The 24799-nt window shown below is 38.9% G+C and overlaps 1 protein-coding gene across 3 annotated transcripts in view; it reads right to left on the reverse strand.

Annotated features, from left to right (window-relative positions):
* tmem168b (transmembrane protein 168b) overlaps positions 1-23601 on the reverse strand; it is a 36417-nt gene extending 12816 nt beyond the window's left edge. The window contains exons 1-5 of one of the 3 annotated variants that reach the window (XM_041216075.1): positions 23485-23601; positions 21526-21722; positions 13192-14446; positions 10171-10313; positions 8284-8558 (exon numbers count right to left, since the gene is read on the reverse strand). In XM_041216075.1, coding sequence (XP_041072009.1) covers positions 8284-8558; positions 10171-10313; positions 13192-14328 — 1555 coding nt within the window. In that variant the 5' untranslated portion in view covers positions 14329-14446; positions 21526-21722; positions 23485-23601. The remainder of the gene's footprint in view (positions 1-8283; positions 8559-10170; positions 10314-13191; positions 14447-21525; positions 21723-23484) is intronic. The other 2 variants (XM_041216076.1, XM_041216077.1) reach the window with 2 other exon arrangements.
* Between the last annotated feature and the right edge of the window lie 1198 nt (positions 23602-24799).

Genomic DNA, 24799 nt, shown 5'->3' on the forward strand with positions numbered 1-24799 from the left:
TATTGGGACGTTGAAATAGTTGTAATTTAATTTTATGCAAGATGTATTCGTCCATCACTGATGTTTAAAACAGTTGTTCATATGTCAAGTGGTTAGATATTGAATTTCAATAGCAAAGAATGAACTGGTCTAATGTTTGCTAACATGGGTGAGAAATAGGTGTCTGAAACATTGGCTGTAAGGGACAATTCAGTGAGTATGACTATGTCAAGCTATTGCTTGACTAGTCTGTGGGGCAGCTCTTCCAGTTTTGACACAAGCCCCAGATGCCAGTAAAGAGGACTTTGTAGGGTCAACAGGGTGCAGGGTGCCATTGCAGTTTCCAGTTCCACAGGTTGGTAGTGAGTGTTCTGTCCAGTTTTATGCCCTATTGACTTTTCTGTAGCAATTTGGTACAACTGAGTGGCTTGCTAGGCCATTTCTGAGGGTAGTTAAGAGTCAACCATGTGTGGATTTGGAGCAACATGTAGGCCAGACCAGCTAAGAACGGCAGATTTCCTTCCCTAAAGAGCATTAGTGAACCAGACGGGTTTTTACGACATTCTGCCGTAACTATGTTCCTAAATTTTGTTAGTATTCATATCTTGAATTATTTAAATGTTACTGTACAAATAAATGACAGTGCTAAATTGGGATTTTCATTGAGGAAATTAAACCTTTTACAAAAATCCTGGGTTAGTCAGCCTGTGATGCAATAGATTAGATGATGCCTTTCATCGCTAGATTCAAATCTCACTAGACAGACTGTTGGCTATTAAGATTACTGTGTAAAATTAGTTTGGGCACTAGCTAGCTGGCACTTCACAAAGAAATTTATTCTAATTCAGGGTGGTGGCCATGAAAAATTGAAAGTGTCATCAATTTGTGGTGCTTTTCTGAGGTAGGAATGAGGATAAATACTAGGAGTACTTAGTGCTGATACTGAGTGCCTAAAAATATGAATGAAACTATGCAACTTACTAGCTACCTTCATGAAAAATTCATAAAGGGGCTAAAAAGTACTGAGATTATTAGAGATAGAAAGGTACATCCCACTTTGTTGCTGCACATATACAATCTTCCCTCTATCACCTAGGATTAGGCTTCCCGATGAGGTTATCAAAGTTTGGATTTGTACACTTTTCTTTACTATAGTCAGAAACTAATGAACTATGATGAGGTGTTGGCAGGTACAATGGTGGGAAATTTATGGTGAAACCAAAATGGTATAATCTGTGCTCTGAGACATTTTATTCTAAGTGTAAAAGGAACAGGCAACATCAAAGCTAAAATGACCTGTTAAACAAGTGTAGTCCTTTGCAACTATGTGGATTTAAATTTAATTCATATGCCATGCCATCTGTATGTCATTTAATCTTATATTTATATCAATTATGTTCAGTACTTTGAACAATATACAGTACCAGTGCAAGCAGATGCTATGTAACAGGACAGCCCATTAGTTCCTGGCAAGACACAGCGTGGGCAGATGCATCCAACCTGCAGCCCTCAGGCAAAGTACAGCTCCTAAATCCTGGTAAGCCAGCACTCAAAGTCCAGGTTATTCAGTCATATTTACTGATTTGCCCTGTTTGAATTTTGTGATTTGGAGGTCTGTTCCTCCCGATTCACAAAAACAGCTTTGATGACAGTTGCTTCAGGTCACCATCCCATCCCCCCCCCACTACCAACAGACCTATCTTATTCTGGTCCAGTAACTCACTAGGCTGCGTGATATTATGAAGGCCTGGAATAACCAGGTAGCTCCTGGGTACTGGTTACTTGCTCACAGCGCACCAGCTAAATGCTAGTAGGAACATAGGAGCAGGATTAGGCCATTTGCCCCCTTGAGCCTGCTCTGCCATTCAACTAGATCATGACTGATCTTCTATCTCAACGCTATCTTCCTGCACTATCCTTGCATCCCTTGATTTCACTGATATTTAGAAATCTATCAACCTCTGCTTTGAACATACTCAAAGACTGAGCCTCCACAGCCCCCTGGGGCAGGGAATTTAAAATTCACCACTCTCCGACTAAAGAAATTCTTCCTCATCTCGGTCCCAAATGGCCTACCTCTTATCCAGAGACTGCGCCCCCTGGTTCTAGACCACCCCAGCCAGGGGAAACATCCTTCCTGTATCCACCCTATAGAGCCTGTAAGAATTTTTTACACTTCAATGAGATCAACTCTCATTCTTCTAAACTCTAGAGAGAATACAGGGCCAGTCTCCTCAATCTTTCCTCATAGGATAATCCCACCATTCCAGGGATTAGTTCTAGTGAACCTTCACTGCACTCACTCTATGGCACAAACATCCTTCTTTAGGTAACGAAGCCAAAACTGCACACAACGCTCCAGGTGCAGTCTCACCAAGGTTCTACGTAACTGCAGCAAGGCTTCTTTACTCCTATACTCAAATACTCTTGCAACAAAGGCTAACGTACTATTTGTCTTCCTAATTGCTTGTTGCACCTGCATGTTAGCTTTCAGCTATGAACAAGAACACCCAGGTCCCTCTGGATGACAACAATATTTCCCAATCTCTCCCCATTTAAGAAATACTCTGCATTTCTATTTTTCCTACCAAAGTGGATAACTTCACATTTTTCCACGTTATATTCCATCTGACATGTTCTTGTCCACTCACCTTGTCTGTCTAAATAAGACCTTTAAAATAGATTCAATTGCCCAATCTCCTGGCTAGTTGCCGGAAGGCCACTCAGGATGAAAATCTTTCTAAACGTGGTCCCATGTGGCTTTGTGGTATGCACCGATCTGGCCCATGAAGGAGAAAAGCTTAAACACCTTTGCTGCAGGCTAAAGTCATCAATAGAAGTGTGGAATGCATTAAATTTGATCACCTAATACAGTATGCAATATGCATTCACAAGAGTTTTGCATCTTTTATAAAACTGGGCCCGTCTTAGCATAAGGCCCATTAATCTGATTTACGGGTACAATTATACATTCAATTGTTGTAGCGTCTGCCATTTCAAATAGGATGCTTGGAACTCAGAACATAGGAATGTTGTACTGGACTGGTAACGGCCACTGGAGTTCACATGGAGCTCCTAGTGATGGTAATTATCTCATTACTGATCTTTTTTATGCTAAGATAGATCAGGGAACACCAAACTTCATGGGAGAAATAAAAATGATTAAATTCAAGAAAATATATCTAATGGCAACTTAAGGAGATACTGACTGGCTGTGGTAGAGATTTGCAGCTAAACAGAATTATATTTTCTAATAGATAATGTATTTTCATTTTATATGGACACTTTCCTCGAATATAGCTGATCAAGTTTACATCTAGAAGCATCTTCACTGCATTGTTCACAATACAAAGCAAATATTTCCAGCAGCTTTGAAGCAAAGATGTATCGGGAGACTATGTAAGGAACATATCTTTATTTCTGTTGGGCTATTGTAAAGAACGTATCTTTTATTTCTGTTGAACTGTGGAGTTAAAACTACAATGGCTGCAGTTTGAAAGACATGTCTACTGGGACAGGATGAGAGATATATACAATGTTGCAGAGCTGGAACAGAGTATACCATGAAAGACAGGATGGTGCTGGAAAGGAGTCCTGGATCAAGGGAGCTGCCCGACAGCAACAGTTTAATTGGCTCATGACCAGGTGACCAGGTTTTGTGTGAGAAACAGTACAGCCGATTAGCTCCTTGCCTGATAGGAACAAGGCCTAAAACTTCTTTTCTCCTGTGTGCGGAAGATTCCAATAATTTTAATAATAGCTAGCTGGCTTTTCTTCTCATATCTATATAACCTGCTCTCTCTGTGAAAACCCCTGTCAAGAGACAAAGGGGAAAATCACTGTTAGAGACATTGAAAGGCAAGTGCTTGACCAGTGAACTAAATACTGAAAGCGCTGGAACATCAACAAGGAAAGGAATTTTGAAGACATGAGTCAAAATCAACCTATCAAACCCTGTACTTGGGAATTGGTGCTATTCAACTGTTATATCCCTCCCTTAAAATCCATGTTTTGTGTGTTGTATGTGTGTGTATAGAGGTTTAAGAAGGGGGTAGAATTTAAGTACAGCGTTAGAAATTAGTAGTTCATATTTCTTTCTTTTGCCACTAGTTAATGGCAGTTTGTTTAATAAATGGTTATTTACTTATTAATTTTACAAACCTGATGCTCGTATAGTTAACCTAAATTAAACAGTTAGGTAGAATTGGGGCAATCTGATGGCTTGGTAAAGCTTTTCACATTTGTCACAGCGCAGGGAACAGTGGGGTTGATATTACAGCGCACTATCCCCAGTGGGTCATGACAACTAGCTGAAAGATGCCAACATCTGGAGTTCTAAAAATAGGAATTTGATTGTTTCCTGAAAATGTGTGACCAAGTTTCTTATCCATTGGAGATCAAAAATATTTTAATTTGTTAAACTGAAAACTATACTGCCAGGCATTAAAACGACAAATACATTTACAGTACCACACAGGCCAAAACAACTATAGTCAATAGCTTCTTCATATGTGAGTACATATTCAATACCAAGTTTCTTTTAAACTTTAAAATAACTACCAGATCATAGTGTAAAATGCCTTATTCACTGTGGATAACAGGTGTATTGAGAGTGTTTCTATGCTTGAACTTATTAAAATTATGATGAAATTGATGTAAATACAAGTTATGCATTTCTTTATATTCCACTGACAATTAAAAAAGCATATATTTTAATTCTCTCTTCAGTTTACCAAGATTCCTCCACATCTAAAATAAATCTTTATAAACATAAATATCAGTAGATAATAAGCAAATGGCGGATGAAATGAACAAATATTTTGCTTCTGTCTTCATTATCAAGGGTACAAAAATATTCCAGTAACAGCTGTAAATCAGGAGGTGGGAGGGAGAGGGGAACTTGGTGAAATTACAATTACTAGGGAAGTGGTACTGAGCAAACTAATGGAGATGTGGGCTGACAAGTCTCTGGGTCCTGATGGACTTCACTTTAAGGTCTTAAAAGAGGTAAAAGTGCGTTGGTGTTAATTCTCCAAAATTCCCCAGATTCTGGAAAGGTTCCATTAGACTGGAAATAACAAAATATAACTGCTCTATTCAAGAAGGGATGGGGGCAGAAAACAGGAAACTATAGGCCAGTTAGCTTGACGTCTGTTGTGGGGAATCGATCATTGAGGAGGTTATAGCTGGGCATTCGGAGAAATTCAAGGTAATTGAGAAGAGTCAGCATGGTTTTGTGGAAGGAGAATCATGTTTAACCAATTTATTGGAGTTCTTTGAAGGAGTAACATGTGATTATGGATAAAAGGGAGCTTGTAGATGTGCTGTACTTGGATTTCCAGAAGGCATTTGATAAGGTGCCACATCAAAGGATATTGCAGAAAATAAAAGCTCATGGAGTTAGGGGTAACATATTAGCATGGATAGAAGATTGGCTGGCAGGCAGAAAACAGAGTGTGCATAAATGGCTCTTTTTCTGATTGGCAGGATGTGACGAGTGGATTCTCACAAGAGTCTGTGTTGGGGTCTCAGCTTTTTACAATTTATATCAATGACTTAGATGAGGGGAGTAAAGGCATGATAACTAAATTTGCAGATAACACAAAGATAGGTAGGAAAGTATGTTGTGAAGAGGACATAAGGAGGTTGCAGACAGATAGAGATAGGTTGAGTGAGTGGGCAAAAATGTGGCAGATGGAGTATAATGTGAAGTTGTTTACTTTGTCAGGAAGAATAAAAATGTAGAGTATTACCTAAGTGGAGAATTGCTGCAGAATTCCGAGCTGCAGAGAGATCTAAGTGTTTTAGTACATGAGTCACAAAAAGTTAGTATGCAAGTACAGCAAGTAACTAAGAGGGCTAATGGAATGCTATCCTCTATTATGAGAGGAATTGGACATAAAAGGATGTTATGCTTCAGTTATGCATAGCATTGGTGAGACCACATCAAATAGTGTGCGCAGTTTTGGACTCCTTTTTTAAGGAAAGATGTAAATGCATTGGAGACGGTTTAGACGAGGTTTACTGGATTGATACCTAGAATGAGCGGGTTGTTTTAAGAGGATAGGTTGGACAGGCTGGGCTTGTTTCCACTGGAGTTTAGAAGAGTGAGGGGTGACTTGATTGAAGTAAAAAAGAACCTGAATGGTATTGCCAAGGTGGACATGGAAAGGATGGTTCCTCTTGAGGATGAGTCCAGAACTAGGGAGCACTGTTTTAAAATTAGGGGTTGCCCTTTCAGGACGGACACGAGGAGAATTTTTTTCTCTCAAGAGTTCTGCAGCTTTGGACCTCTCTGCCTCAGGAGGTGCCTGAGGGTGGAGTCATTGAATATTTTTAAGACGGAGGTAGATAGATTCTTGTAGGCAAGGGAGTCAAAGGTTATCAGAGTAGATGGGAATGTGAAATTTGAAACACAAACAGATCAACCATTATCTTAATGAATGGCAGAGCAGGCTCCTGTTTTGTATGTTTGTATGAGGAGTAGGACATTAGGCCCCCCCTAGCCCACTCTGCCAGTCAATAAAAACATGGCTGATCTGATGTGGCCTTAACTTTACTTTCATGCCTGTCTGCCATAATCCCTGACTCCCCTGTCAATCAAAAATTATTTAACTCAACCTTGAATATATTCAATTACCCAGCTTCTACTGCTCTCTATGAAAGAGAATTCCAAAAACTAACAACCCTCTGAGAGAAGAAATTCCTCATTTCCATCTTAATTGGGAGGTACCTTCTTTGGAACTGCATTCCCAAGTTCTAGATTTCCCCTAATAGGGGAAACATTCTCTCTGCATCTACCCTGTCATGGCGGCTCAGAATCTTATATGTTTCAATAAGATCACCTCTCATTCTTCTAAATTCCAATGAGTATAGGCCCAACATGCCCAATCGTTCCTCATAATACAATCCCTTCATCCCAGGAATCAGCCTAGTGAATCTCATCTGAACTGCCTCCAATGCAAGTATGTCCCTCCTTAATTAAGGTGGCTAAAACTGCCCACAGTACTCTGTGTGGCCTCAACAAAGCACTATACAGTTGTAGAAAGACTTCCCTACTTTTATAATCCATCTGCCTTGCATTAAAGGCCTACAGTCCAACAAAAATTAGTCCCTACTTTTGTTTTTATGTAAAGAATATACATTGAAAATTGTGGTTTAAATAAATCTGTCTCCATTTCTTGAGCACTCTTACTTTGGACAGGAATAGAAAAAAATAAAGGTTAGAATTCATAACAGAGACAAAGCCTGTTAGATTAATTCATCACTATATTCAAATCTGTCTGACGGAAAATCTGTCTCAGTCAGCTTCTTCTGACTGTTGGCTTATTACAGGCTAGCAATCTTGCAGCGAGTAACTCACCTCCTGACTCTCCAAAGCCTGTCCAACACCTACAAGGCACAAGTCAAGAGTGTGATGGAACACTCTTCAATTGCCTGGACAAATGCAGCTCCAACAACACAAGAGGCTCGGCACCATCTAGGATAAAGCAGCCCACTGAATTGGCACCCCATCCACAAACATTCACTCCCTCTGCCACTGACAGCAGAGTATACCATCTGTAAGATATACTGCAGGAACTCACCAAGCCTTAGACAGCACCTTCCAACCCACAACTACTACCATCTAGAAGGACAAGGGCAGCAAACACATGGGAACAGCACCATCTGGAAGTTCCCCTTCAAGCCACTCACCATCCTGACTTAGAAATATATCAGCATTCCTTCACTGTCACTGGGTCAAAATCCTGGAACTCTCTTCCTAACAGCACTGTAGGTATTCCTACACCACATGGACTGCAGCAGTTCAAGAAGGCAGCTCACCACCACCACCTTCTCAAGAGCAATTAGGGATGGGCTGGCCTAGCCAGTGACGCCCACATCCCATAAATGAATAAAAAAACTCACTGATGAATAAAAGTAAATAAAGGCTAAAAGAATCCTGGTTATTGAAATACCACCTGTACTGAACAGTATTTTAGCACCTTTTCAACATAGCTGTCATTCACCTCAACACTTTGAAAACTACACCAAATAAAGTAACCTAAGATTATAGATTAAAACATTCATCATGTAAGAAATTTTGTGAGGAGCCTTGCAGTTTTCAAATTGGGTACTACAAGAATTTGTAACATACATATGCTTAAGTATATACATGTACACATATATAAAAGTCTAATACACTACTAGAATTCAGAGGCTAAACAAACAATTTTGTAAATAAAGATTACCTTCCTATTAATACTTTAAAATACTCTTAAGACCTGCAATTGCAAAGGCACTACAATAATCTACATACAGTACCTGCTAATGCCCACTCGCCAGAGCTGTGAGAATGCCCACTATAATACAGGATGTAGGTGTCATGTCTGGGTCCATCGGAAGTACGCAGATCAAGAAATGCCTTTACTTTTGATTGAAGAGTGTCAAAAGAAAAACCACTGGTGGAGTAGTCACAGCCATAAGTCTCTATCATATGAAATGCAAAAAATCGTTGGACAGAACTTAACATGGCTGTAGACCTTAGATTCAATTCTTGCACATGTTCAGGAGGGAGGAGCGTTGGCTGACCATCAGGACTACAAGAAAGCAAATATAAAGGATATTTAAAAATTAACTCAAAAATATAGAAAACAATAGTGAGTTTGTCTATGTTGCACTTCAAAATTTGATTAAAAAGTCATTGTTTGTTCTCAATTCATTTAAGTCATTTCATAGCTGACACTTTAAATAATAGTACAATTTGAAAGCTCTGCTATATGTGTGGCATATTCATTCAGAGCAACTTCACTGGCTTGGGCAAATTCGCAATTTGGAAGAAAGTCGCATAAACTAATGAATTTCTGTATGGCGAGGTAGCTGTAGCCAGAAGACCAACAGGACGCCCAAAGCTCCACCTCAAGGATGCTTGCAAGCATGACACGAACGTTCTAAATATCAATTTTCACATTTGGGAGATACTATTCGAGGAAAATGGTGACATCGCTTGTGGGCTGGCATGTGCCACCATGTCAATCAGTGGCTGAAGTGGCTTGGCAACAGGCATCAACACTGCAAACAACTCACAATGACACCTGAAAAACACTTCATTGTGTCACCTGTGGCAGAGCTCATCTCTCACGGATTGGTCTCTTCAGCCATCAGCAAAAGTGTACCATATGAAGCTATCCCGTCCACAATGGATTTGATTTGCTGAATGTCCATCATCTTGCATGGATTTAAGGATCCCAACAACCATTCGTTTCAGTTGAACGAACACAAAGTCTCATTAGTTGCAACTATTTTCTGATCTAGTTACTCTACACCATTTTTTCTTTCTGCTGTTACTTAAATATAGACATTTGGTTTGGAATGGCAGACTACAGTAGGTGGCTGTCATACCAGATTCATAGTGGTCATTCCATCTTCCAATGCAGGAGCTGTATGCTTACAGGTCAGGCCATATGTCAGAGTTCATGCACCAAACTTTAATAATAAATTTCAACTTAAAGTCACTGGACCAAAAGGTATAAAGTCTGATTTTCCTAACTGTTAGCCCAACACCCTCAAGGTCAGGAGAAAGGGGATTTGGAAGTTTCTGGGGGGAATAGGGAGTCAGAGGTGAAGCTGGCTGTATGTGCAACATATGCAAGTCTGACAGCTATGTTAGCAAGCAGGAGTGGGTGCCTCTGAAATAAAAATATAAAATGTAGGAAATACATAGGAGGTCAGGTATCACCTGTGGACAGAGAGTTGATGTTTCAGGCTGATGACCTCTCAGTGTTTCAAAGGCCGGAACAAACTTCTGGGTTCAAGTGATATTAAGTTGCTTAGGCTTTACTCTAAGTTTATAGAGTACAATATGAACTCAAAGTGCGATTGCACTGTAACACACTTCTAACAAAGGAACACATTTCTAACGAGTATTACCTTATTTAGCAAATCTACTTTCTAAAGTAGTCACTACGTTTGCTAGTTGCCTAAATTGTCTAAACACTAGTATATAGAATTTTGAATTCCATTTTTGATCAATGTTTGTGGAAAAGATAGCAACGGTTAAATGCTACATAATATAACAGAGTAACAGTCAACAGGCTGAAGTAGAAGTGCAAAATGGCAATAATTATGATTACAAGATTACAAACAGCAAATACATTGAGCAGGTTAGAATAATTGTTTGTTTCTATTGTAGTTCTTAATACAGAACAGTACCTGCAGTAATTTGTAGGAATTACAATCGCATATCCTACACATGTTCCTCCTAAACAGTTACCCAATTCATGGAAAAGACCATGAGCTAAGGATTCCAAAGGTAAAACAATAAGGAACACACTCATAAAGGACCCATTTGTTGGCTGTAGAAAATACAAAGAAAAATATTTCATTTTAGACGTCAGAATATTTGTAACATACAAGGCGAAACATACAAGGCTAAAAGACAGTTAACCATCAACGTCATAAATCACTAGAGACCAAACACAAATAAGTTACTTTTTACTATAAAGCAACACTTGTTCTATAACCTTTGCAGCATAAATCCAGATGTTATTAGCAACCTTAAAATATGTACATCACACTCCAGAAATAACTGCGTCACCACAATCCTCAGCCCCCCACTAAGAAACAGCATCTAACTCTGATACGCCAGGTTAGAATCTATCCATCCATCATAGCAGGGTGGCACCTGGCCCATTATATCCATGCTCACACAATTGCAGGGAGGAGGCTGTGTAACTAATGCACAATAATTACATTAAAGCCACATTTTTATTAAGCCCATATGATTTATTTGAAGGGTTTTTCTATAAACGAATGTAGAAGGAACACATTAGTGTTTAACAGTGATGCTTGCTATAGACTTTGCAATAGATATTGCAAATTTTAAAATCCATTTTATCTCCATGGCATAAATTATTTTCTTTGTGATATGTATAAATAAATTTAAAAAGATGAAATAGAAAAATTATCAAAGTCTACTGCTGTGATATCAAAGCATTATCATACTTTTAAAGCAATTTGCATGAACTCTTCGTTTTATTTAAATGTGGCATTTGAAACTCAGCAACTGCAACTAATGTGTTCAAAAACAGTACTTTCATATTTATGACTTATGTTTGGCCATGCAATATTTTCAAAAAGATTCAAGCCTTATTTAAAAAGTAAATAATTCAACTAAAATACTCATCTCAGGTACTTTGATGTCCTTAAATTTAGTGCCTTTAGTCATAAATAAATTCAGGTTGGTTTTTCCAAATTATCAGCGTTTAATTAAAATCTTGGTGAGCAATCTTTTTAATTCTAAAACAATTCATGAAAGCACCTTTGCTGCTACTTAATTCAGTTGTAAAATGTCAAAGTATGTTTCAGTCTCATTTGAATAAAATAACAACTTTAAATAATTGGTCAGGGCCAAATGGGTATTTTTGAATTAATTGGATCGACCAAGGTCAATGAATAAAAATTACACATTAAAGCACATCTGTTCAAATTTAATTAACGAAAATGAGTTTGTTTTAAAACAATTCACAAAAGTGTATTATATATTTTTAATATAGAACAACCAAAGTGCAGCAGCTCAGAGTTGACAAAACCTCACTGACTACTTCTCTTGTTCAAATAGTTCCCAGTGGAATGTTGTTCATCTTACTGTTATTTATATCCATTTTCCTGAAGTGTCTTTTCTCAAGACCAGGGGATAGAACTATATCCGAATTGCCAGCCATATGGCTTGCAAGCTAATCCATTGTCCTCTCAAAGTCAGTAATCAACTATACAATATTTGTAAAATGAAAAGGTCATTATACATGTGAGCAGAGGACACTGAAATCACCAGAAGGATGAGAGAAAAGCAGCTGGACTGGTGAATGGTGGACCAAGGAAGGGTACCAGGTAACATGCTGAGACCAAGGAAAGTTGATACAGATATTGCACCTCAGACCAGGGATGTAAGCATTAGCTTGGCACTTGTAGCTTTAATGGCAACTGAGTTTTTATTCTGGTAGTTGTCATGTTTATCACCCTTCATTGATTCTTTTAATAGTTTCCCCATTTATTTTACTCCTCTGATTCTCTGTTGTCAGGTATCATTTTTTGAACAAAGAGGCAGAAGTGAACTATCCCTAGGTCTCTCCCAATATCACTTTATCTGGCTTCTAAAATTTGAAGAAGAATAATGTGAATCAACACACCATTTGCTTCTCCACCTCAGTGAATACTTCACTTGTTGAAAATTAACTGATAATTTAAAAAAAGTTGATATTGCTGAATAAAAGAGACATGCTGTTGAAGCATTAGAAATCAGCACCCTTTTCTGATGCATTATGAATAGTTGTTTCCTTTGAAACTTGGCATTCTTGCGTCTGTCCTGATGAGTGTAAGCCAAAAAGTTTTAACAGCATGTCTCTTTTTTCAGCAATGTTCAAGTTCTGCATAACCAAGCGACTATCTGTATACTAAATGATTTCATTGGGTACCAGAGTTATTAACATGTTTAAAACCTCTTATTAAAAAACAGAAGTTTATGCATCACTGTATTTTCAGAATGCCTTTAAAATAAAAGTTCAATGGGGATAATGAATACTCAAGCATGCTTATTGATAGAATAAGGACCCTCAAATGGGAAGCGGTGGCATAATGGTATTGTTACTGGACTAGTATTCCAGTGACCAAGGGTAATGCTCTGGGGACCCAGGTTTGAATCCCACTATGGCAGATGGTGAAATCTGAATTCAATAAAAATCTGGAATTTAAAATTTAATGATGAACATGAAACCATTGCCGATTGTCGTAAAAACCCATCTGGTTCACGAATGTCCTTTAGGGAAGGAAATCTGCCATCCTTACATGGTCTGGCCTACATGAGATTCCAGGCCTTCAGCAATGTGGTTGACCCTTTAAATGCCCTCTGAACAAGGGCAATAAATGCTAGTCTAGCCAGCGGTGCTCAAATCCCACGAACAACATAAAGCACTAAATACTAATCAAAGCGCACTCTCCTCTGCCCCCTTTTAGGATAACTGTATCAGACCCTTAATTTTAACCATAAATTTTCTTTTAAAGTAGTATAAGTAACTGGGCTGTTGCCTGCCTTTATAGATACATGTACAAGCTCACATAAAAATAAATCAATGTCTCACAACGCAAAACATTTGTGAAAGGTACCCAGTAAACTGCTGCAAACTTGGGTGATAAATCATTGTTCATGGCAATTTCAAACATCATTATAACACATACCTGCCAGGAGACTGCACCCAGAATTGCTGTGGATAATAGGCTGAAAAAGACCAATCGCTCTGAAATCAAGCAAAAATGACGCATTCCTTTGGATGCCATAACACAGTCCAGACTCTTATTATCTGTCCTATGAGTATAGTAGATTTTTTGACAGTCACTGAGCTTAGTATGGAAACCCCAGAAAGTTATGAGAAAAATTATATGGCAGATCAACCAAAAAATCCCAAAGATAGAAAATCCTGGTATCAGAAAATACCAATGCTCTAAGTTATTTAGTTTTAATGCAGCAAGAATGAAGAATATTAGCTCAATAGATGCTACAGGAAGTATGGAAATTCGTCTACATAGTGTCCGGCCATACAGGTAAGGCTTCCACCGTTCAGTAACAGATAGGCCACTGAAGTAAAGATCTAGCAGTGGGTCACAAATCAGACGGCTGAAATAACAAGCCAAGGCAAAGGGGTTAGTGCTAATTTTCAAAGAAGGAAAAAACAATAAAGGTGTAATCACTGCAAAGACTATCAAGTTTGGAACTGCCAGGAAAGACTTCATCCGCAGATCAACAATCAACATTGACAAGGCAAAAACAATTAAGACAACACTCAAGCAGTTGGGCATCAACATAGCAGTGCTAGCTATGGCAAATCCAACCAGCTCCAGAAATTCTGCAGATGTTAACAGAACAGGTTGATGTCGGATACATCCGCACATTCGCTCCACAACTGACCACAAAGTTCTAACCAAAATGCTGGTCAATAGTAAATATTTGGTAGCTTCTTCTTTCGCATCAGTTTTCAATTTAGAATTATCTATAAAACAGAGAAGGCCAAGCAAAAATCCAAACCAGAGATGCGACAGGCTCAAACTTGCTGTTTCCATGGAGAAGTAATAGTACAATATGCTAGCAATACCAAGCACAAAAAGTCCCAGGATGAATATCACAAGTAATAATATATTTTCTGTTTTCTCCCATCGGACGTATAGGCCCATACAAATTGCCACCAGTAAGCTTATATTTGCCAGGTAGCCAAGATATCGAATTGAGGAATGCATATTTGCTTCTCTGTTGAGTTCCTCCAGTTTAGTCATTACTGCATAAAGACAGTGGCTCACACAATAACGCAGTGATTTACACATGTAATATGATTGAAAAGGCTCTGATAGAACTCCGGATGATACTGCACAGTGCAGATGCCGACGATCTCCTAAGGTGCCATTTATCACTGAAGAACCAGACTTGCACAAGTGGGAAGTTCTGCAAAAAATAATAACATTGAAAGACAATACATACAGTATAATGGAAAAGCGGAGTAAATTGCAATGCTATAACAAAATTGCATCATAAACATGAAGCTGTTAAATGACAACTGAATGCCACAATTTTTCTATCTTGTGTGCTCACTCTCAGGTATGTGTCATTAAAATACTGATAGCCTGGAGTGAATACTCTCACTTTGGTGTGATGAAATGGTTGTTGGGTATTCTGCCGCACATTTTGTAGGATCATATGATTTACATAACGTAATATTGAGAGATGCGGCTTTATCATATGATAGGATATTTTGGATAGCAGCACCCTTCCTACTTACTCCAAATGCATATTTTAACTTGCTGGTAGGAAATTGTAACACTGAATTACTTTGGAGATACGAGTGTTATTGTTACAAACTTGCTAAATTAGAATCACTGATACTGCAATATTAAGCTTTTCAAAAAACCCAGCAAGATTAATAAATATTTGAATTTTCTTGACAAGAACAATTAACAAATGACAGTCATACTGGACCCAAGTGAACTACTGGGGAAGAGTTTATGGTTAATACCCTTATCTAAAAATCAACTGTCAAAATAATATAGGTGGGAAAAAGAGATTTGCAGTTTCAATAAACAATGACAACAGAATATTGTTGATTACAAATTGATGGTATGAATATCTAATGAAAAGAACATTTACAATTATAATTAACTGCCTGTTAATTTGGCTTCAATTTCAATAACTATATCAATTTCAGTTAACTTATAATAGGAGCACAAAGGACAATTATCTGATACTAATAGCAAATTGCAGTTTGACTGACAGATTCGAAAAGGATGACCATTAATCTGAACAAATATGGTGTTTTTGCAGGAGAATATTCAGTGTATACCTTTTGAAATGCACCCATCATACTTCAGGTGTCATACTGTATTTCAAATTTCTGTACAGTGTCTCAAAACTGGCAACCTTGGGACTGAGGCCATGCTGGATTTTGGGTTGGGCCAAGTCAAGGGTGCATAGAATAGTCCGGTGAAGCGGGTAACAGTCCGGGGTCACACCATGCCAAAGCAGTGCCTAGACAGATTGTCCAAGTATGTTTTTTTATTTTGCTCAACTAAAATTGATGCACGACACATTCTAAAAATGTCCATGTTTTAGACAGCTGTATACCCTGTATTACTTTTTAAAAGAATGTGTAAGTGTAGCAATCATTTCCAATTTACAGAGAACTTTTCCAATAACAAAACTGGCTTCAGAAGGTCCACCTAAAATAAAACAAAAAAATAACCAGTGGTTTTCAATTTGAGCAATCCCTTTGGTAAGTGACTGAATAAGAGAAGTTCATAAATTTAAAATCGCTGATAAAGGATTAAGAGGGGAGATTAACGTCTTATCCAAAAGACGGCACCTAATTGGTTAAAATATTGATAATTCTTTGGCATACATGACCAAAATGTTATGATAGTCATCAATATAATATGGAATTTATCTTGTGTATGAAATAAAAATCTAATCAGACTTAAATAAGTTGAATAAATGTTTACATTTTCTCTCAGCAAGAGCAAACACCAGCTGTCATCACAGCAAATCTTGCTATCCCAGTTCCCTTCCCATAAATAACTGAAAAAGTAGATGTCTAATATTCACATCCAACTCCATTAAGCAAAGGAAACCTCTGCACCATTCTCTGAGCATGCTGAGCCACACATACACCTTATACAGAATACTGTACAGGAAATCGTTGAAGAAAGTACTTCAGGAAGGAAACCTTTGTAACTCACTGTCAATCTACTGCTCGAGTTATTTGTTTATATAACAAAAGTAATTAATTGGCTGCAAAGCACTTTGGAATATCCTGAGGACTCGATGCAAAATACAAGCCTTTTCCTTAATGTTCATTCATAGTAACAAAACAGCATGTTTAAATAAATTTCCCAAATAGAATCATGAATATGGTGTGGTAAAAATATAAACAATAGTTTTAATGCAGCTTTCCCAACCTTTTTACAAACTGCCACAAACACAACCCAAAATATTTACATTATAGTAACTAAATGGTGTCATTAACATGTATCATAGAAATTAAAAAATACCATTTAGTATTGGGTGAGAATTAAAGAGCTCACTAAAAAATTGAAAAATGTAACAGACTGAATAAAACCCAAGCATCCGTTGGCCCGGATAGTCTGCCTTAAAGTCAGTTTTTTTGTCTAGTCCTCTAGTTCTAATAATACATTTGTTTAATAAATCCTCAATAATCTTGATGAACTACAGAATTGATCGCCAGTGCCTTATAAACTAAATTGTCAATGTTCACCATCATTATTCTGAAACTAACAGCAAACTCTGGCATTGCACATGCACTGTTAAATGTGAAAATCCAGAAATTACTGTCAGGGATATCCCGCTGTTTCATAGGATCCACGCTGGCCATCTTCGTAGGTGCAATCAGCACACAAATTGGTGATTTGATCTGTTAGCCCAGATTTTGCAGTCAGACGGGTTAAAGTAGAACCTGAAATATAAACAAACTTTCAAAAAAAAAAATTTAAAAATCATGGACTGGGGGGATTGACAGTCCTGACTTTTAAAATTAGTCTTTCAGGGAAGAGAAGTTGTTCAGTTATAATTATGACCTAGTTTGCCATTAAAAACTCAGTTATAGTCATTCGAAAAGGTGCAACGTTTCAATGGCTATTCCAGTGAGAATAGTGTGGAAACAGTTGAAACCCACATCAAACCACCAACTTAGGTGCTGATTGCACCTGCAAAGATGGCCAGGGTAGATCCTATGAAGCAGCGGGATATTCCTGACAGTAATTTCTGGATTTTCACAATTAACTGTGTGGGTGTAATGCCAGACTTTGCTGTCAGGTTCAGACTAATGATGGCGAACACTGACAATTTAGTTTATAAGGCGTTGGTGATCAATTCTGTGGTTCAGCCAGAATTACTGAGAATTCATTTATTATTAGCACTAGAGAACTGGACAAAAAAACTGCAAATTTTAGACTTTAAGGCATACTATTTACAAATCCATTGGGAATTCCTCTATGCTAAAAATGCAGTGCAAATTATATGCATTAATGAACCAGCACAAAATCTTGTTGAAACCTTGATTGTAAAAATGTGAAGTGCTCCAACAGAGGAGAAACATTGCACGTAATTATCGGCTTTTATTCATCTTTCCTTTCACTTCAACTTACTTTTTTGAAGCTCAAGTCTTTAGAATGTTTTTCAGTTCAAAAATTGAAATCAAGCACTTCACAGAAAACATTGCTGTTCATATTAATGAAAGCAGTATTTTTTTGGTCCAAAACTTTCAAGTTGTGCTTCCTGAATCTGAAGATTACATCATTGTGAGCTGAGTTATTTAAATGAGCAATTAATAAACCAGAATAGATCCCATCGTGTTGATTGTGGCAGAAATTCCAATGTTGGTATCTCCAATGGGACTGGAAGAACTATATTTTAACTTTTGTTTTTAACTAAATGGATGCAAAATTTTAGTCAGACAAACATGGGCATTGTTATTCTTTTTGCAAAAGATATCCTGAGTTAATAAAATCTGTTTTAAACTTAAATGGGTTCAGTATTAACATAATTAACGCATTAAATTTGGAAAAAAGATATCTACAATCTCCTGTAAATCAATGGGAAAATACATTACGGGCTGTAACTTCCGACTAGTGTCGGAAAGTGCTGGCCTGCAGAAATTAGAAGAAATAAATGCACACTTACTTGGTCTTGAAAATTGCGTTGCCACTTATGTTTGTCGGAGCTGTTTGGGGCCTGCATCGAAAGAATCTTCGCAGGCCCCAGCGAGGTCCAGCTCCAGCATATTCAAGGAAGGCAAACCACACCCCCTTTTTTTTTTTACAGCACTTACTGCCATAAAGCAGGTAAGTTTAAAGGGACAGAGAAATTGACAGGCCAGGGGAAGGTAAGTGTCTAACATAAACAGATGGGATATGGGGAAGTCTGGAGGTTGGGGGGGGATCCAAGGTCAGGGTGGGGGTACATTGGGAGGTCAGGGGGGTTCGAGGTCTGGGTGGGGGTGTCCAAGGTGGGGGGATCAGGGTCTGAGGTCGTGTGGGAATCCGTTATTGGGGCGGGGGAAGGTAGAGTTGATGGAGGTTGGAGGGGGGCAGAATGGAGCCAGTGTCGGGGGCGGGGGGAATTTCCCTGGGGTTGATCTGGGTCTTTACAATAGTTACCCAGAAGTTAGAAGAAATTTTAATTCTTCTAATTTTTGCGAGGTAACTATTAGCAGAACCCTGGTGGAACCATTGAAGTTTGCGATTTAAATTGCATTTATGGATGGTTCCTAGCACAGCACAATTGTCCAGAGGAATTATGCACTCTGGGCAATTGCCATGCAAACCCTTAATTCGGAACTTGCCAGAGGGATTCCCCAGCACATCTTTGGCGTACCCACCAAATCCGACGCTTTATGGCATTACTCTGCATTCTGTCACATTAGGGTAGCATTTAAACCTCTGCTATTTAAATTTCATTTCTCATTTTATACACTTTTAAAGAAATGTTTTCTGCTTATAAACACCTACATCTGACGTCTGCTGGATCTCCGCACCTCCCTTCCCATTATCAGGATATATCAATAAACGATGTTTATATTATCATTGTACAGAGAAGTTAGTATTACAAATTGATTTGCAGACTTAGCAATTTATAACATGAACTTGCATTCATATAATGTAGTAAAACATGCCAAGACATTACACAGGAGTGTAATTAGACAAAACAGACAGCGCCAAAGGAGACAAAGAACAAAGGTTCAAAAACTTAGTCAAATATGTAGGTTTTAAACAGTGTCTTAAAAAAGCAAAGGCAAGTGAAATGGCAAACAGAATTAGGAAGGGAATTCCAGAGCTTAGGACCCAGCTGGCTGAAGGCATAATCAGCAATGGTAAGGAGAAGGTGGGAGGAGTACAGAGGGGCACTTCTGTGAATTGCCGTGCAAACCCTTACCTGGGAACTTGCCAGAGGAATTCTCCATTGCATCTTTGGGGTACCCCCAAATCCGACGGTGGGGATCGCGGAAGTTACAGGCCTACAGTTTATGACACTCAAGTCTTACAAACCAAGAAATTCCCAGGCTCAATCCCTGGTTTGTGATGCGAGTCATTTTCAACCACAACAACAATGGTGACACTATAACTGGCATTAGTAACTAAGTTCCAGGGAATTAAGCCAGAATTGGAAGAAGGTAGATTTCTTGTGGACTTGCTATGCTCAAGGTTACAAAGGTTAGGAGTAGGTGAGGTCATAGAGGGATTTGAACATGAGGATAAAAATTTTAAAACTGACAGATCATTGTACTGGAAGTCAATGAAGGTCAGCAAGCAAGGAGTGGTTGCTCAATAAGACTTTGTCCAAGTTAGGATAATGGATAGCAGGGGTTTGGTTGAACTCAAGTATATTTGGGGATGAAGATGGGAGACCAGCATGAAGAGTATAAGAATGGTTGAGTCTAGTGGTAACAAAAGCACAGATGAGGTTTTCAGCAGCAGATGGGCTGAGGCAGGATAACAGTGGTGGAAGTAAACAGTATTTGTGATGTAGGTGAAAGGGTTTTGGAAGCTCCACTCCATGTCAAATAGGATAACAAGGCTGCAACGGTCTGTTGGAGCCCAAGACTATGGCCAGGGAGGGGGATAAGTTGGTGACTAGGAAACTAGGAATTTGTGGTGTGGGCCAAAGACAATAGCAAAGTTCTCAGTAGCAAATGACTGACAATGGCCCCAACCATTCATTACACTCGTATTTTTCACGGCAGCCTCTCCAAGGTATCCGGAACATGCTTGACTGGGGCAAGCAAAAGCGTATCTTCATAACTGATCAGGTTGAAGAGTCATTCATGAACAGCACAAAACCTGGAAGTTAGTTCATTTAGAGTCAAACAAAATAAAGAGAAAAAAATAAAGATGGGATTGAGGGACGAATAGAAAGGAAAAGGGAAAAAAATGTTAAAATCTTTTAAGATATCCAACAATAATTAAAATTTAAACAAATGCGATGTCACACTTGCTAACATTTATTTTCAGCGCTGGAGAGTTGTTTGGCAGTAATTAAGACTTGTTACACCATTAAACAATTTACACTGGAAAGAACAAGCCCTTAGTAGCTACTGCAGAAGCAATGCAACTCAAGACACCAATTCCTGATTTCTGTATTTAACTGTGCATGTGCAGTGGTGAGAATTTCTTATTTGATTTACATTTTAATAATGGTGAGCGTTAATAATTGCCTATTGAACGGAGTAACCTTATTTTCTGCTCTCAGATTGGATGACTTGCCTTAAGAAGAGCTCTTCACATTCAGCTGAAATCAATGTCACTGATAATACATCTCTAATTCTCAGCTGACAACTGTGCATGTATAATACCTAGCTCTCAATTCTAAATGTCATGGTAGATGTACTCCTAGAGTGTGATTGGACAATTGAGCTTCCTTTACCCTCCCCCCTATTTTAGAGGGACCAGATACAAGTAAAAGGGTAGCCTTATTGTGTTCAGTGCAGTAACTCTAAAGTTCCACATGGAAATTAAAATGTGACAACTCAACTCTGTTGTTCTTCAAGGCCAATAATCTATTAGTGCGCTGAATCACAGAACATAATAACAGGACACATTAAAATAACATTTTCACAAAGATAGGTTAATTAAGAATCAAAGAACTGAAAAATCAGAACAGATTTTTTTTGACTCAGGGGTAGAGAAAGAAAGAAATTCCTGCAATCATTTTTTTCTATAGAGAAAGGAATCACACCAAAACTTTAACCCAGCTACTCAGGCTTTAAAGAAACAGCATATAACACTGAATGTCTCTGCAGATAGCACATTGAGAACTGGTTCAGGAACTTCAATTACAGGTGCATTGCTTTTATTTACAATTTTTCTGATGTCAATGTATTTGCTATTCTAAGACAATCAGTTCATTTTACGTGAAAACAAACTGGACTTCAAAACCTGTAAAAAAGAAAACAGAAAGAAAGAACATACATTTATATTCGCACAATTCACATCCAAAGAACTTTACCATTAATGACTTACTTCTAAGGTGCAAGCAACTGTGGTCGCATTGGCAAAAGTGGCAGCCAATTTGTTTACAGCCAGGTCCAGCAAATGGCAATGAGATAACTATCCAGTTAATCTGTTTTACTGATGTTGCTTCAGGGAATGCTGGCCTGGACACTGGTAGAATTCCCCTGCTCGTCTCTGAACCGTGCAATGGAATCTTTTCCATCTACCTGAGTGGGCGGACAGAGCCACAGTTTAACATCAAGAGTACAGCACTCCCTCAGTAATGTACTAAAGCAACAGCTTGGATCATGCTCAAATACATTGAACCTTGAACGTAAAATTTTCTGATGTCTGATTAAAGAGTTACCATCAAACCAGAGAGTTAAGAGTTTACTTAAGAAAACAGAGTTAGATTGCCATGTGTATAGTAAAACTATACAATATAGAAACTTTCATATATTTAAATGGCATCCTGAATCACAAAGCTACATGTACAAGTTATGGCAGATGAACACCCACAGAGAAAGAAGAATTCTACAATTAATTGCCCAATGCCAAATCACACCCACCGCCATAATTTAGAAGGGCCAGATACAAGCAAAAGGTACCCTTCATGTCAGACAATAAAATCAGAAAATGTTGGAAATACTCAGTGGTCAGGCAGCATTCATGGCGAGAGAAATAGAACTTGAAAAAATTTAGACAATGAACATGTTTTAAGCAAGTACAGAGACAGTGGATGATGGGGGAGAACAAAAGGGAAGGTCCATTATAGGGTGAATGACAGGAGATATTAACTGATAAAAGGGATGATGGCACAAGGCAAAAGGAGATAGTAAAGATACAAGGAAAGAAATAAAAGATGGGTCTAGATTAGTATAAATGAAAAGGGCAGAATCAGCACCAACACCAAAAAGAAAGCACAAAATTAGGTTCTGATCTGAATTGTTGAACTCAGTGTCAGGTCCAGAAGGCTGTAAGCACCTAACTGAAAGATGAAATGTGGTTCCTTAAACTTACATTGAGCTTCAGTAGAGTACTATAGGAGACTGTGGCCATGACCAGAGGTCAGAGTGGCATGCAGAATAAAGGTAACCAGAAGCTTGGGGTGACTCTTGTGGATTACAATACTGAGCAATTAACAACTATCAAAACATTATCAACCTTTTTATTTATTTGAAACATTGAAAGCCAAGTTTTAATTAGCTGATATACAGGCAATATTGCTTCAGTTTACACAGCTGTGGCTCAGAGCAGTACTCTGGGCCCCATTGCAGAGACCTGAGCATGCAATCTAAATTAATACTCAGTGCAGCAGTGCGGGAGAGCTGCACCGTCGGAAGTGTAGTTTTTGCAGGCAAGATGTTAATCAGAGTTCCCATTTGCCCCCTCACATCCACCCAAAAGTTTCTACAGCACTATTCTGAAGGAAGGGAGAGTTCTCCCTGATGTCCTGGCCAATATTTATCCCTGAGCCAGCATCACAAAAACAGATTATGTGGTCATTTTGGGACTTTACTGGCTAGCTTGATTTCTATATCATAACAATGACTATAATTCAGAAGTACTGTAAAGCTTTTTTAGGATATGAGAAGCGTTAACTAAATGTAAGTTTTTTTCTTTATCATGTGCAATCTCGGGATCGGTCGTTCAAATCTCATTTCCGGTCTTTCAAGCGGTGCTGCATTGACATCAGACTGAAGGAAGGCGAACCAGGTCTAATCCCGAGGCGGGGAAGGTGTCTGAATAGCAGGGAAAGCTGGGACACATACAGGTTTTTAAAGAGGGGGGGGCGGTGGGTAATTGTTCTGGGCCTGGAGTCAGGACAAGGCAGAGGCGGCTGAGCTCACTCAGCAACACAAACACCAGCTCCGGGGACACTCGGCTAAACGTTCCCTGGGCCGGGAGAACCGGTCCCGGCTCCACCGTATCTATCCCGGTCAATCCCCGGAACTTCTCCCTGCAGCCTCGCCGCCAGTCAAGACCCACCTTTTCTCTCTCTCTCTTCCCCCTGGAATCTCCCCGACGGTAACCCCGAGAGACAGGGGGAGGGGCTTCCCTCCGACCCCGACCCCTCTACGGCTCCCGCCGCAGGACACAACGTACCAGGGAAAGGCGAAATGGCGCGGCTCTCAGCTCCACTGGCGACAGACACATTCCCACCCCCCACGATACAAATCACTCCCACAGCTGAAGAATGTTTGTATTTCCATTTCGGAGACACCATTTAACAAAGCCATCAATGTGGCCTTGCTCGTTTAACCCGCACTTACAGGATCTCTCCCTCCCTCCGCAACAAAGTGCAATTGTAACCTCAATACAGCGTTGTATAAAGTTACCACACAATAAAACCAGCCTCACACCATCATGGTTGGAGCTGGAGGATCATCAACTCGGTGAAAGATGCTCTTTGGTCTGTTCGAAACTTGTTGGTTTTCCAGCGCAAAGAGTTGTCCCCGACCGAGTGTAGCAGACTAGCACTTTCCAACGTCCAGGACTACGTGCTGAGGGACACAGTTAAGCTTGGGGCAGCCGCCGCAAAGGCGCAATGGGGAAGGGTTGCTGCCTAAGACCTTTCTGCCACAGTGCACTGGGGGGCTGGGAACTGTAAAGAGCCCCTCAGTCTGTACAGATTAAAATGTATGTCTGCCAATGATTGAAATATTCATTGTCTTTTCTGATACACCTTGTGTTTCAGTTTGTAAAAGTTGAACCTGTTTGTATTTTTGTAATGGTGATTTAAAATGTTCGAAATGTTTTTGAAGATTTATGAATAAAGTATATTTTTGCAAAAAAAAAGTCTTAACAAAACACTTCTTCCCCTCAGCCCCACCTCCACAGCCATGAAATCTCATGGGAGGGACGAACAACGGAGAAGGCCTAGAGTGTACATGGCAACTAATATTTAAACATCATGATCCTGCTACCAGAAATAAGATAAATAATCAGATAAGATAGGAACGGTGTTGGCTCGGTGATGAGTAAGTTTAAAACTGACACCGAGCTTCCCTTGTTTAGAATTTCATACATGATGCTTGATATCACTGGCTTTATTTTGGATGAGTTGAGTATCTAGCTATATTCCGAAACTTTAAAAACGATTTTCCGTCTGTTTACAAATGCACACAGGATGTCCCTTGTTACTGTTAACTAATCAAAGAGAGCCCATACGTTCTGAATTGACATGATAATATCCAGAGACAAAGTGAGTGAAAGATAATAGTAGATTTCAAATCGCTTGTTTGAAAGTATGACGTATGGTTCTGTCTTTGTTTACTTAGTTCTTCCAAAATGATTCCAGCAC

This window comes from Carcharodon carcharias, chromosome 21 (assembly GCF_017639515.1).
Source record: "Carcharodon carcharias isolate sCarCar2 chromosome 21, sCarCar2.pri, whole genome shotgun sequence".
In the NCBI taxonomy this organism is placed as follows: domain Eukaryota; kingdom Metazoa; phylum Chordata; class Chondrichthyes; order Lamniformes; family Lamnidae; genus Carcharodon; species Carcharodon carcharias.